Raw genomic sequence first — 13,266 nt, 5'->3', positions numbered from 1 at the left:
TTCTGCACTGAACGTATTCTGAGATTCTGACAGACGTGACAGACTCTGGTGGTAAACATTCACGTGACTTCCTCCCTTTCTGTGGTGTTTTTAGAGGGTTCAGTCAGGCTGCTGTCGGCACCTGCTGGCCAGGAGCTATCCTGCTCTGCTGCCTTCAAGTACTGTCGGAAATTCGGCGTCACGAATTTACTGCAGGATGACTGCAGGGAAATAATTTCTTAAGTTCGAGGTTTCACTTTCATTTATCTTGCCTCTTCCCCTTTTAGAAATTCATGAAACTTGGTGTGAAACTTAATTAGGCTACCCGAGAGAGAGCAGGGGGCCAGCTGCTTCACGTCTATGTAATGTATATGGAAAAATAAATGGTGGATAAATCCCTTGCTTCGTATCCCTAACCCGAAAGAGGGTGTGACTTTGGCACAGGCCTGCATCGTCCTGAGAGAGAGAGAGAGGGGGAGAGAGAAAGAGAGAAAGAGGGAGAAACTTTCTCACCAACTTTCTCATTAATTTCGAGGGAAAAGGCAAGAGAAATGAAAGTGAAACCTAACTTAAGAATCGATTTCCCCGCAGCCTCCTGAACCGGTTTTTCAGCCATTAGGTTTTAAGCCTCTTCCTGAGGAGAAGAGGTGGTCTGGCTGACTGGCTCCATCACAACTGCTGAGAGAGCTGCCTGTACAGTTGGCAGCTACCAGAGTCTAGTGGATTTTATTTTCTCAGTGTGCATAACAGTAAGTAGGCGTAGCGTAGCTACACAGTTAATTGTAGTTTTTGGAAACATATTGTGTAACTTTTGTATTTCCTTTTTATAGGAGACAAATCGGCCATCATCATGAGCACCCTGAACCAACATTATGAGGAGAAGGTGCGCCCCTGCATTGACCTCATTGACTCGCTGCGGTCCCTGGGTGTAGAGAAGGACCTGGCGCTGCCTGCTATCGCCGTGATCGGGGACCAAAGCTCGGGGAAGAGCTCTGTGCTGGAGGCGCTGTCAGGAGTGGCTTTGCCGAGGGGCAGCGGTATGTAAAACTGAGAAACCATCACGTTTCGTCAAAATCATGTGAGAGAAGCACTGCAAACTAATAATAATAATAATTAATAATAATAATAATAATTCATAATAATAATAATAATTATAATTATAACTATGACCTATTAGATGAAGAAGGTCCCTTGCCCTCATTTGTTGTAGCCTAATTATGTGTGTATAATTTGTAATGTTTATGCCACCTCATGGATGACGTGGTAAACCTGCAATAGAAAGTTGGTCACTAAAAGAAAACAACACCTGTGGTGTTGGATATGTCACCTGAAATGTGTGTGTGTGTGTGTGTGTGTGTGTGTGTGTGTGTGTGTGTGTGTGTGTGTGTGTGTGTGTGTGTGTGTGTGTGTGTGTGTGTGTGTGTGTGTGTGTGTGTGTGTGGCCCTATCATCCATAGCCCCCCTGCTAACTTGGACTTGTTTGCCCTTTCATCATTCTCTTAATTCAGGTATTGTGACAAGATGCCCTCTTGAACTGAAGATGAAGAGAAGGAAGGAGGGAGAGGACTGGTTTGGAAAGATAAGCTATCAGGGCTTTGAGGAGACGATAGAAGACCCTGTAGATGTGGAGAAGAAGATTCGAGCAGGTGGGTCTCTCAAAACAGCACGATACATTCTCACAAATCACTTGGCTGAAAAAAGCTATGTATGGATTGTGCTACTGAAATGATTATGCCTAGCTACAGGTAGCTTGGAAAACAGCATGTCCATTTCCTTGTAATCATCATCATATTCCCTCACCAGCTCAAGATGAAATGGCCGGGGTCGGGGTGGGGATCAGTGATGACCTCATCAGTCTGGAGATTGCCTCTCCTGATGTCCCAGACCTGACACTCATCGACCTGCCTGGCATCGCCAGGGTGGCAGTCAAGGGACAACCAGAGAACATTGGAGATCAGGTACGCCTGTGCAGTTCCTCTTACCGGGGCCAACTTTCCCCAGTTTAGGAAAGTTTAAAAAAAACTTTAGCAAACTTTAGAAAGTTTAGCCATGTTTTCACTCCTGTTTGTCTGCAGGATATGTCAGAAAGTTGTGAACAGATTAGATTTGCATGAAGGGGGAGTCCTAATGGGCGTGTCCAATCACAATAAGGCGCCTAACCTCCAAACGGGCTCACGTAACATCACAAAACTTTGTCAAAAGTCGGTGGAGATATGCTTAGTAGAGTACAGTAGAGTGCCCTATAGATTTGGTGGCCATTGCCAGGTAATGTGGTTAGAGCAGCAGACTAAAGCCAAATATGACAAAATGTGCACCAAAAGGACAAATGTGATATTTTCAGATTAAGAGACTGATCCAGAAGTTCATCAAAAAACAAGAAACCATCAGCTTGGTGGTTGTCCCATGCAACGTTGACATCGCCACCACAGAGGCTTTGAAGATGGCACGGGAGGTGGATCCTGATGGAGAGAGGACTTTGGGTAAATAGGTTTGATTTCATGGAAGGCTACTCTGCTCACCTTGCTCCCCCTGTTGTAGTTCTAGGTCTACTTAACCTTGTCCCTCAGGTATCCTGACCAAGCCGGACCTGGTTGACAAAGGCACAGAGGAGACAGTGGTGGACATTGTTCATAATGAGGTCATCCACCTGAAGAAGGGCTACATGATCGTCAAGTGCAGGGGCCAGAAGGAGATCACAGAGAAAGTGTCCCTGAGCGAGGCGACACAGAGAGAGAAGGACTTTTTCGAAGAACATGCAATCCTTCGGTAATCCCATGACGTGTTTGGTGTGGTGCTCCATGGTTCTACTTGTTTGGCAACTTACGGCACTGACTAACATTCCATTCTTGCCACAGCACTCTCTACGATGAAGGCCATGCCACCATTCCTAAACTGGCTGAGAAACTCACCCTGGAGCTGGTGCATCATATTGAGGTGAGTCTTTCTTATCCCCCCAGGATAACACTTTAAAAGTTTGCTCAGGTTACGTAGGTGTTAGATTTACCATTGTGCCTGTGTGGCTTCCAGAAATCTCTGCCTCGACTGGAGGAGCAGATTGAGGAGAAGATAACACATACCGAGGCAGAGCTGGAAAGATATGGCAATGGACCCCCAACTGACGCAGCAGAGAGACTCGTCTTCCTCATCGATGTGAGCGCCTTCACCTGACCACGCCCTGAACATAGACAATCTTTCTCTCTACCAAGTCTACATAACATGTACTTTGCTCTACAGACCTTTCCTGGTGCTCACCACCTAGACTAAATTTTCCTTTGTAGTGACAATGTAAAATCCCGTTTTTAAAGTCAGCATGAATTAAGCAAATGTATTTATTTATTTTATTTGTTTATTTATTTGTTTGTTCGTTTATTTGACAGGGACAATGCATTAACATTGCTGTAAATATGCCAGAATTAGTGAAAAGGCTAGTTTATATAAGTAGTCCCTGGCCAGATGTTAAAATAGACTCCCCAAAAGAACAAAGAACACACAAAAAAGTGTGAAGATAAAACACGGTTATTGAATTAGAATGCAGAGAGCAACTTGTGATAAAACCAGAGGTGTAGTGCTATCTTGAGAAGTGAGGGAACGCACCTATTTGCGTGCACTCCATAGTAAAATGTACACCGCTTGCGCATGTGCAGAAACTGAGAAACCGGACCGGTGTGCTTCCGTGTGTAGCTGATTTGGCTCAGTGGGCGTGTGCCTGCCTGGTGCCAAAACAGCTTTTAACATTGTTTCTAAATGATTGTAAACATACCTTTTTCGCAACTGGTCCGAAAAATGAAAGGATGTTTGGCTGCCTTTTCATCTTTACTTGTTATCTCGTCAGGTACTGGGAGAAAAAAAACATTTTGATGCTTAAAATGCCACTACTAGCTAGTTAAGGTGGACTGGTGGAGTGTTTCCCTCTTCCTTCAAGCCAAAGTTGATACCATGTGAATCATTCAGCCCACCTTAAATTTAAGGTGGAACGTTTCCTTCTTCCTTCAAGCCACGACTCACGAGTTGATGCCATGTGAATCATTCAGCCCACCTTAAATATAGACGAATGACAACTTTGTCCAGATTCACTCGTTTTATTGGCTCCACATACACACACACGTTGACACACACAAAACACTGCTTGGAGAAGTATGGGAACGCCGTTCCCACGCGTTCTGCCGGGACTACACCACTGGATAAAACATTGATATAATTGACATGGTATACATGTTACTGATGATATTACACACAATTACATGACATTGAAGCAAGTAACCAGTAGCAAGAAGCTTAAAATACATAGAGCACGCAACATACAACACTAGTAACAACATTAAGCAAACATTCGTACAAGTATGAAGGCAGTAGCATACAAAAGCCTATATACAGTAAAAGCATGCAACAGGACAACATAAAGCTGCAAAATAAGTATTATTAGTCACATTACATACAAACAGTACATAGGCACAGCAACCATGAAAGAAAACATGACAGATTAATAGACAAATATGAACAACCCTTTCTCCTGTTCCATTTGTCTTCCAGAAAGTGACAGCATTCAATCAGGATGCCATCTATCTGACTGCAGGAGAGGAACTGAAGTGTGGAGACAGACTCAATGTCTTTTCCATATTGAGAAGAGAGTTTGGGAAATGGAAGGCCCAACTTGACCATTCTGGAGAAAACTGTGAGTGCATCATTTTTGTGTTGGATTTTGTGTTCTCCTACACTATGGTATTCTCAGATCAGCAGGACTTTGACATTTGAGTCTGTGTATTGCAGTTAACAAGAGAATTGAGAGAGAAGTGGCTCAATATGAAGAGAACTACCGTGGAAGAGAACTGCCGGGGTTCATCAACTACAAGACCTTTGAGGGGATGGTGAAGGACCAGATCAAACAGTTGGAAGAACCCGCTGTCAAGAAACTCAAGGATATAGCAGGTAGGCTAGTCTCCAGCCTTCCCAGGTAAAAACCACGAGTCCTCTCATGGCATTCAAGCTAGCACCACGTTGGAAATTCAAGCTGCTGTCTTGTATTTCCATTATGTCTAGATGCTGTTAGGAAGGTGTTCATGCAGCTGGCCAATGTTAGCTTCATTGGGTTTCCTCACCTCATGAAAGCAGCCAAGGTAAACAAATTTGATATTGGAATTGTTTCAATCTGGTAGTTATTGGCAACACTTTTGGCTGGTAGTGGTATGTTGGTATGCATTGTTTGCCAATGTTCAGAATGACCTATTAATATTTCTTTTCCAGAGTAAGATCGAAGCCATCAAGCAGGAAAAGGAGTCGATTGCTGAGTCCATGCTGAGGACCCAATTCAAGATGGAGTTGATTGTTTACACCCAGGACAGTACATACAGCAGCAGCTTGAGCCAGAGGAAGATGGAGGAGGAGAAGGATGAGGAGGAGGATGAGAGGAAGAGCATAAAACACCTTGACGATAGGAGCACCTTTTACAGCATGGATAACAACGCCACACTGCAGGAGCTGATGTTGCACCTGAAATCCTATTACAATGTCAGTTTTAATTTAGGATTATTCATGAAATGGTTCATACAAAAAAAGTTGACACGTACAGTACATGGTACAGCATTTTATTAACTGCCCTTGCCATTAATCTACCTACCTCCATCTACCTGCTCTTTCTTCTACCTCCTTCAGATTGCTAGTCAGCGCCTGGCAGACCAGATCCCTCTGGTGATCCGCTACCTGATGCTGCAGGAGACTGCCATCCAGCTGCAGCGAGAGATGCTACAGATGCTACAGGACAAGGAGAACACAGACTTCTTGCTGAAGGAGGATTTTGACATCGGCAGCAAGAGGGCCGCTTTGCAGAGTCGCCTCAAACGCCTGATGCAGGCCCGCTGCTACCTGGTGGAGTTCTAGAGGGAGGCAGTTTGCACAACAGAAGTTGTATCTATAGTGTTCCTGTTAGTATTTTTGATATCATTACTGTTTTTGTACAACAGCAGTTGTATAGTGTTGGTGTTGGGCAAGTTACTTTCAAAATGTAATATGCTACATATTGTTACTTTCATTTGAAAGTTATAAGTTACTTCACGAGGCCGCTCAGCCTGCCAGCTGTTTTTCTTTTTCTGAAAACATTCAGTCCAAATCAAAAGTCAAAGTTTAGATTATGCCTTGCATGAAAACCTAAGTAAATATTTTTTCCAATTTGTATTTTATGTGTAACTTGATACAGTGCTTACCTTAGTTTTTTATACCGATTGTATCATTTACAAAGGCCCGCTGCTACCTGGTGGAGTTCTAGAGGGAGGCAGTTTGCACAACAGAAGTTGTATCTATAGTGTTCCTGTTAGTATTTTGATATAATTACTGTTTTTGTACAACAGCAGTTGTATAGTGTTGGTGTTGGGCAAGTTACTTTCAAAATGTAATATACTATATATTGTTACTTTCATTTGAAAGGAATAAGTTACTTCATGAGGCCGCTCAGCCTGCCAGCTGTTTTTCTTTTTCTGAAAACATTCAGTCCAAATCAAAAGTCAAAGTTTAGATTATGCCTTGCATGAAAACCTAAATAAATATTTTTTCCAATTTGTATTTTATGTGTAACTTGATACAGTGCTTACCTTAGTTTTTTATACCGTTTGTATCGTTTACAAACTACTGTGACTTGTCATTATAAATGATACATTTCATCGATAGAATTATACTAAAAAAGGTCTATAGTCTACCATAAGCCCTTATTTCACTTTTTTCTTTTAGCTGTAAGCAGAGGTGGAATGTAACTTAGTTAATTTCCAAATGAGTACTTCCTGAGACTCATTGTATGCTTGATGGATGTGATGAATGAAAAATAACTATGGACTTTAACTCCCCCTTGTGGATTTTAAGATGAAGGGTTTCACATTCAGGATTTGAAGTAAGCAATTTGAAAACCTCAAAGCCTGGAAAAATATTTTCTGACAAATGTTTTGGAATCAAACAGGTGAATGTGGTCTTCATCAATCAAGGTGCTGAGTATACATGACCTCCAGTCCAGTGAATACAAGGCAAATATCCACCAATGTAAACAAACAGCCCTTTCTATTTTCAGATATGAATTAATGCTTCCATTTACTTTAAACATCATATCCCCATGTAACGTAGGTCAGTTTGGTACAACTTATGATGCATACAATTCATTTCTATCATAGTTTTGTCAGCCTATTGATAATATCCCTATGTCATGCATTTCCTACCAATATGGTGTTTTCCAGTACACACAGCACATTGGCTATTTGTCATTTGATTGTAATCACTTATTTTCCTACCATGATGGCTGTGGGGTGATGTAACAGAACACTATGAAGAGTTTAGGTTGACCCTCTACCACATCATTGGCAGGTCCCAAGCAGAAAACCTTGAGTTTTTTTTTACTGTACCATGATATATGGTGGAGGCATGCCCCAGTTAAAAATAAATACATCTAAATGCTAAAAGCATCTAAATTGCTGTAGATAGACACGTGGAACAAGGAGACAGGGAAGGCCTTCATTGCCAACTTTATTCCAAAATACATACAAAAGCAAAATCATTTAAAATGGCTCTCTTAATTTATTCCACCAAGGACGATTACACGTTCATTCTCCATTCTCTATGGCAGCGTTTCTCAACTGGTGGGTCGCGACCCAAAGGTGGGTCGCGGGGCCGTTTTGATTGGGTTGCGGACATTGGCCAAAAAAAAAAACATAAATTCAGATTATTGAAACTGGATTAGCCTGACCAGTTTTACTTGTTTAACAATCTGAAGCATATGCTCTGCCTGTAATTCAAGAGAAGTCTGCCTTTTCATTTCATATTTAATTTGAGTTCAATTCAGATGATTGAAACTGGATTAGCATGGCCCCAGTTTAATTAAAATGTATGACCAGTTTAACTAAAAAGCCTGTGATTCCTTTTTATTTCATATTAGTTAAATTCAGACTATTGAAACTGGATTAGCATGACCAGGTTAACTTGTTTTATTATTATTATCATTATTATTAACTTGTTTAAAAACATATAGGCATGGAATTCAAAATAAGTCTGCCTTTTATTTCATATTTCATACAGTTCAAATAAGACTTTCTGAGCAGGACCAGTTTGACTTGTTTAAATTAAAAAACATATAGGCCTGTAATTCAAGTCTGCCTTATTTCAATTGGTTTTTAGCCCTAGTTGCACTTTTTTGTTCATTTGAGGTTTATAACAGTGCATGAAGGCATTGTGTATTAAATGAATGCGCTATTTTTTGTGCAATAAATTTGAGTGGTTTAAAAAAAAATCTGAAATTTGGGTCGCAACTTCATGACAAGGAAAATAGTGGGTCCTGAGGCTACACCAGTTGAGAACCACTGGTCTATGGGGCTTTCCTGATTGTTGTCATCATTGTCTGATTTCTCATCATCTAGAAAAGACACAAATCAACAGTAAGACATTGCATAGGTAGCTCCACTCTTTCCTCACCTTTACACATTGAAACTCAGTCAACATTGTTTGGTTTGTTGAACAATTTAAAAGTTGATGGCTATGGAGATGACAATATGACATGATGGCTGTGTTTAACCAACATATACAAGAGCCTGTGGTCGCACCAAGGGTGGGCATAATGAGGTGAGTCAGTGCTTATTGTTGACCAGAGACTTCTGTGGGTTTACTTACTGCTTTCTATATAACTCACTCCTTCCTGCCTCCTTTGAGCTAAGCAAGATTTATGGGGTGTTCTTTGCACTACATTGCCTTTAGCTGTTGCAAAGCCTCTGAACCTGTGATTACAACAACTACTCTAAAACACACACACAGTTTTCCCCACACGCCATGCACTGGTATGGTCTTTCCCCCGTGTGCGTCACCCTGTGAGTTTCCATGTGTCCTTTCCGGTTGAATCGCCGGCCACAGTCGCTGCACTGGTATGGCTTTTCCCCTGTGTGGATCCTCATATGCAAAGTCAAAGCTCCGCTCTGCCTGAAGTTCATACCGCATTCCTTACACTGGAACGGCTTCTCTCCTGTGTGGATTCTCATGTGGTCCCTTAAATGGCCCGACTCTTTGAAACGTTTCTTGCAGAGGGGGCATGTGTGGCGTCTTCCCCTGGTGATCTCATTCACGTCTACGCCGAGGCCTTCTCTTCCTTCGATGCATACGTTTGAGTTTTGCCTTTTCGTTGTCCTTGTTCCTTTTGGTGTGAGCATCTGTAGCCATTCTCCATTCTCCACACGCTCCGTGTTCTTGCCATATTCACCGTGAGCCGAAGCGTAGTCTGGATTCAAAGAGTAGATGGGCCGAGAGGCTTGGGTCACCCTTGAGAGATCGTAGCCCCCTCCGTCGGCGCCTCGTGTCATTTCCTCTGCTATGTAAAATGTTCTGTACCGGAGAGTCGGGTCTTGGCCGGGGCTTGAAGAAGGCGGCTCGTCGTACACACTCGTCTCTGCCTGAAGGGGGAGTTTGCAGTCATTGTCCGACACCTCCTCCGGTTCAGACGACGCAAAGTTTTCCTCTTTGATCTGTGGGGGATCACGGTCCTCCTGGTCCTGACTGGGGCTCCAGTCTCGTTCACCATGGTGCTGCTCTGGAGATCTGTCTTCCGCACGATGAGTGACCTCCAATGGACCTAGAAGGAAAAGGATGTGAAAATAAACTTTTTGTTTTAGCAAATACATCTCATCATATATGCCCTCGTTTTCTTTTAACTCATTGAGTGCCAGCCACTTTTGGAGAACGGACGCTCCCAGTGCCAGAGTTTTCAGAGCGTTTTCAGTGATTTCTCGAGGCCCACAGAATATTGTGTGATATTACTATGTAAACACCGAACACGCACAAAGAACGAGCTGCCTCTATTGTATCATCAGCAAAAAAAAGTTTATTGATACCATTTTCCGTTCTTTAGTTATGAGCCGGAGAAGATAGGTCGTTTTGAGCAAATACAGGCGTTTCAAATTATTAGCTGAGATATTCCGCCTTTTGTGAAATGCAGCATTTCAAGCACATTCACTGAGTCTGAAGATAATATTTTCTGATGTAGTGACGTGGTGTAGTTGTGTGATGCCCTGCGTGCCCCACCCCCCTCTCCCGCCCTCCCCCCCTCCCCCCCCAGCTGCAAACTCCTCCCCACACGTAACACACAGCCAACATGCACCCACTCTATTTTCGGAGTGCTCCGTTTGTGTGTGCCGGGCGGCTCCCAGCGCGACAGGGAAGAGCCAAACCGGACTGCTGAATGGTTTGGTGTCAGGGTGCTGCTTTTCTGGTGGCTAATCGTGTGGAGTAACTATACAGCCAGACAGACAGAGACAGAGGGGCTCAGTTGTGGGCGCGGATTGACTCCTGTTCGCAGCCAACGTCAGCTCCAGACAGAGCAATCTATATGGCTCTGGCTGCAGCATGCATCGATTTCTCTTTGATCACGGCTTTTTCCTCCTGTTTCTCCGGACCTGTCTCTAATCTGGAGAGCACTGTCGCCACCTAATGAGTCCGTAAAATAGGTTATACACCTTCAATAGCTCCCATATTTGTACAGGAGATGCCTGAGGCTTTCATCCACGTCCCACCGTCAAAAAACGCATTTGACGTCGATCGACGTCCGTGGCACTCTACGTCACTATTTACTTTGACGTCGATCGACGTCCGTGGCACTCAATGAGTTAATGTCCATTCCCAATGTGTAAAAAAAAATCTGCTTTGGCTCACCTTGAACTCCAGAACACTCTGGATTTAGTCTGCAAGGGGTCTCAGCCCTCCTGGAGAAAGGAGATGTTACAAACCCGTCACCGTCAGGCTCCGCTTTGATATCGTCTGTTGCGCTGATGGCACTCTGCTCGACAGTTAATATTCTGTAGAGGTGCAAGGGCGGAGGCGAGTCCTGATGGCACTCTCTTGTGACAAAGGGGGAACACACAACGGCATCTGACTTCTGCCTCGAGGATGAGCCACGCTGATCGGCCCTGGGGTTGGGTTCCTCTTTAATATGAAGGGTGTTGGGGTGCTCCTGGCTCACGTTCGGGCCCCACTCCTCCTCACTGTGGTGCTGCCCAGGGGTAAGCTCCTCATCACAGCCAGGAGTTATGACCTGATGGTGTGCTGAAAGGAATGCGAGAACTTAAAGCAATCAGTCCTACTGTAGAAATCCACCCCCCCCCCCTCTACTTGAGCACATTATTAGATATTTCATGTAGACAATCTTAAAATGTTATTTTGTTTGAGGGGTTGAATTAATAAAACATAATTTTTTTTGTTAGTTTCAGTTCTTCCAATCAACAAATCAAAACTGAATTTCGTCTTAAGCCTCCTCACTAAACCAAATTCTTCAAATCAGTCATTTTTGCACTGCATCATTTGAACTGCAGGTTTAAAAATTATTCATAGCTACGGTACATAATAGGCAAGCCTTTTTTTCCCTCCAATTTTTCGACTTTTAGAACATGAAAAACAAAACAATGAACAAAAAAGCATAAAGAAGCAAAACAAACTCGAACACAGAAAGAAAAAGAAAACAAAAAAACAAAAAACATACCAACATTGCTACATGGTGCTACCAGCTACCTAAGCAGCTTATGCGCTTATAAAATAAATCCACTGCGAGAGTTACTCGTCGTTTCTAACCTCGTCCAAGTAGGCCAGAAACGGGTCCCATATAGTTGAGATTGAGAACTTCCCGAGTGAGTTGGTCCTCAAGAACCTGAGTCTTTCCATACTACAACCGAAACCATATCCGCCAGCCACACAATTGAAAAGAAGGCGGGGAGGAGGCAAGCCTTTTAACGAAACGTTTATTTGCAAAACAGCACGAGGAACTTAGCTTGTTCTGAGCCACAATATATTTGATAGCAAGATAAAAACTGAATGGAACCTGTGCTGTAGGGGGCAGCTAATCATGTTGACCCATTTTGGTTATTGCCTACAGAAAACTCAAATGAACGAAAACGCTCACAGTAGATGAAAATGCTTCCTTTGCGAAGTCGCATTGACTGATGATTGAGATAATCACTGAATTTTAGTCGATTTATTCCACGGACACATACATTCCACACACCTGCCCTGTGCAATTTGACTTCAGGCCAGAGCACCAGTGTCCGCAGATGGTCTATCTCCTCCTTGGACCGGCTGATTTCTCCCTGGTACTCTATCAGCGTTTTCTCCACCGCTCCGAAAATCTCTACAGCCGCCGCTGTCAGCCGCTCGGAAATAAAGGCGTTTAGAAACTGTAGTGTAGCCATTTCTGCACTAAACGTATTATGAGATTATGACAGACTCTGGTGGTAAACACTCACGTGACTTCCTCCCTTTCTGTGGTGTTTTTAGAGGGTTCAGTCAGGCTGCTATCGGCACCTGCTGGCCAGGAGCTATAGACCAGAACAGCACATCCGGGTAATTTGCAAAACTTGAAGGCCGCGCCCCTTTTTAGGGGATAACACAAGCCACTCGCGTTGACTTCAATGTAAAATAGCAGTACCCAAAACATCTATAGAAAAATAACAGAATTAATTTCCTTTATAAATGACCCAAAGACACCATGACATGACAATATATTTCAACTCGGCCGGCCATAGAATGCGCAAGATACATCGACACGAGGTACTTGCCTTATATGAATGCTGTATCCAGTTTCCACCAGGTTACATGCATCGTCCACATTGACGGTGTCACGCCTACCCTATCGCAGACCATTTTTTTTTTTTTGTTAGTGAAACTATAACAACACAGCAACTCTTCGGCATATCTCTATCAAATTAAACCGTTTTAAATAGTTTGTTTGAAGTGGTTTCGGCTTCTTGTACCGTCGTTTACTATGGTGGGTTTCCCCTAAAAAGGGGCGCGGCCTTGGAGCTGGACACTTGAAGACGCGATGCAGTTCTGCTGCTCTGCTGCCTTCAAGTACTGTCGGAAATGACGCCTTGACTTATGGTACGTCTAATAGAATTATAATAAAAAAGGTCTATAGTCTACCATAAGCCCTTATTTCACTTTTTTCTTTTAGCTGTAAGCAGAGGTGGAATGTAACTTAGTTAATTTCCAAATGAGTACTTCCTGAGACTCATATGCTTGATGGATGTGATGAATGAAAAATAACTGGACTTTAACTCCCCCTTGTGGATTTTAAGATGAAGGGTTTCACATTCAGGATTTGAAGTAAGCAATTTGAAAACGTCAAACCCTGGAAAAATATTTTCTGACAAATGTTTTGGAATCAAATCCTTAAAAGTTGACTATCATAATGACGCCTCCTGCATGTGTCAAACAGGTGAATGTGGTATTCAGCAATCAAGGTGCAGAGTATACATGACCTCTAGTCCAGTGATCACAAGGCAAATATCCACC

At 43.0% G+C, this 13,266-nt stretch overlaps 2 protein-coding genes across 2 annotated transcripts; one reads left to right on the top strand and one right to left on the bottom strand.

Moving 5' to 3' along the window:
- Positions 1–538: 538 nt before the first annotated feature.
- LOC310798091 (interferon-induced GTP-binding protein Mx-like) lies at positions 539–6,527 on the top strand. The gene is made up of 13 exons (XM_083660585.1): positions 539–728; positions 810–1,016; positions 1,488–1,625; positions 1,783–1,937; positions 2,321–2,459; positions 2,547–2,745; positions 2,835–2,913; positions 3,007–3,129; positions 4,510–4,651; positions 4,747–4,905; positions 5,017–5,093; positions 5,221–5,484; positions 5,629–6,527. The coding sequence occupies exons 2-13, from the start codon at positions 830–832 to the stop codon at positions 5,851–5,853; spliced, it is 1,887 nt and encodes a 628-aa protein (XP_083516711.1). The 5' UTR covers positions 539–728; positions 810–829; the 3' UTR covers positions 5,854–6,527.
- A 1,486-nt stretch (positions 6,528–8,013) lies between these two features.
- On the bottom strand, positions 8,014–12,175 carry LOC310798273 (uncharacterized protein). Its single transcript, XM_083660776.1, has 3 exons — positions 11,981–12,175; positions 10,639–11,028; positions 8,014–9,562 (listed from the first exon to the last, which is right to left on the bottom strand). The coding sequence occupies exons 1-3, from the start codon at positions 12,162–12,164 to the stop codon at positions 8,733–8,735; spliced, it is 1,404 nt and encodes a 467-aa protein (XP_083516902.1). The 5' UTR covers positions 12,165–12,175; the 3' UTR covers positions 8,014–8,732.
- Positions 12,176–13,266: the final 1,091 nt, after the last annotated feature.

Source organism: Poromitra crassiceps (assembly GCF_964638095.1).
Source record: "Poromitra crassiceps genome assembly, chromosome: 25".
NCBI lineage: Eukaryota > Metazoa > Chordata > Actinopteri > Beryciformes > Melamphaidae > Poromitra > Poromitra crassiceps.
The sequence above is the reverse complement of the archived record's forward strand: the minus strand, read 5'-3'. Positions and strand labels throughout refer to the sequence as shown.

What these genes read in the sequence shown, in the direction of transcription:
- LOC310798091 (XM_083660585.1), top strand. Translation starts at nt 830, where the DNA reads ATGAGCACCCTGAACCAACATTATGAGGAGAAGGTGCGCCCCTGCATT. An exon ending in GAAACTCAAGGATATAGCAG is followed by an intron (nt 4,906 to 5,016) that starts GTAGGCTAGTCT and finishes CATTATGTCTAG; the next exon opens with ATGCTGTTAGGAAGGTGTTC. An exon ending in ACCTCATGAAAGCAGCCAAG is followed by an intron (nt 5,094 to 5,220) that starts GTAAACAAATTT and finishes TTTCTTTTCCAG; the next exon opens with AGTAAGATCGAAGCCATCAA.
- LOC310798273 (XM_083660776.1), bottom strand. Translation starts at nt 12,164, where the DNA reads ATGGCTACACTACAGTTTCTAAACGCCTTTATTTCCGAGCGGCTGACA. An exon ending in AGTCAAATTGCACAGGGCAG is followed by an intron (nt 11,029 to 11,980) that starts GTGTGTGGAATG and finishes CATTCCTTTCAG; the next exon opens with CACACCATCAGGTCATAACT. An exon ending in AGAGTGTTCTGGAGTTCAAG is followed by an intron (nt 9,563 to 10,638) that starts GTGAGCCAAAGC and finishes TTTTCCTTCTAG; the next exon opens with GTCCATTGGAGGTCACTCAT.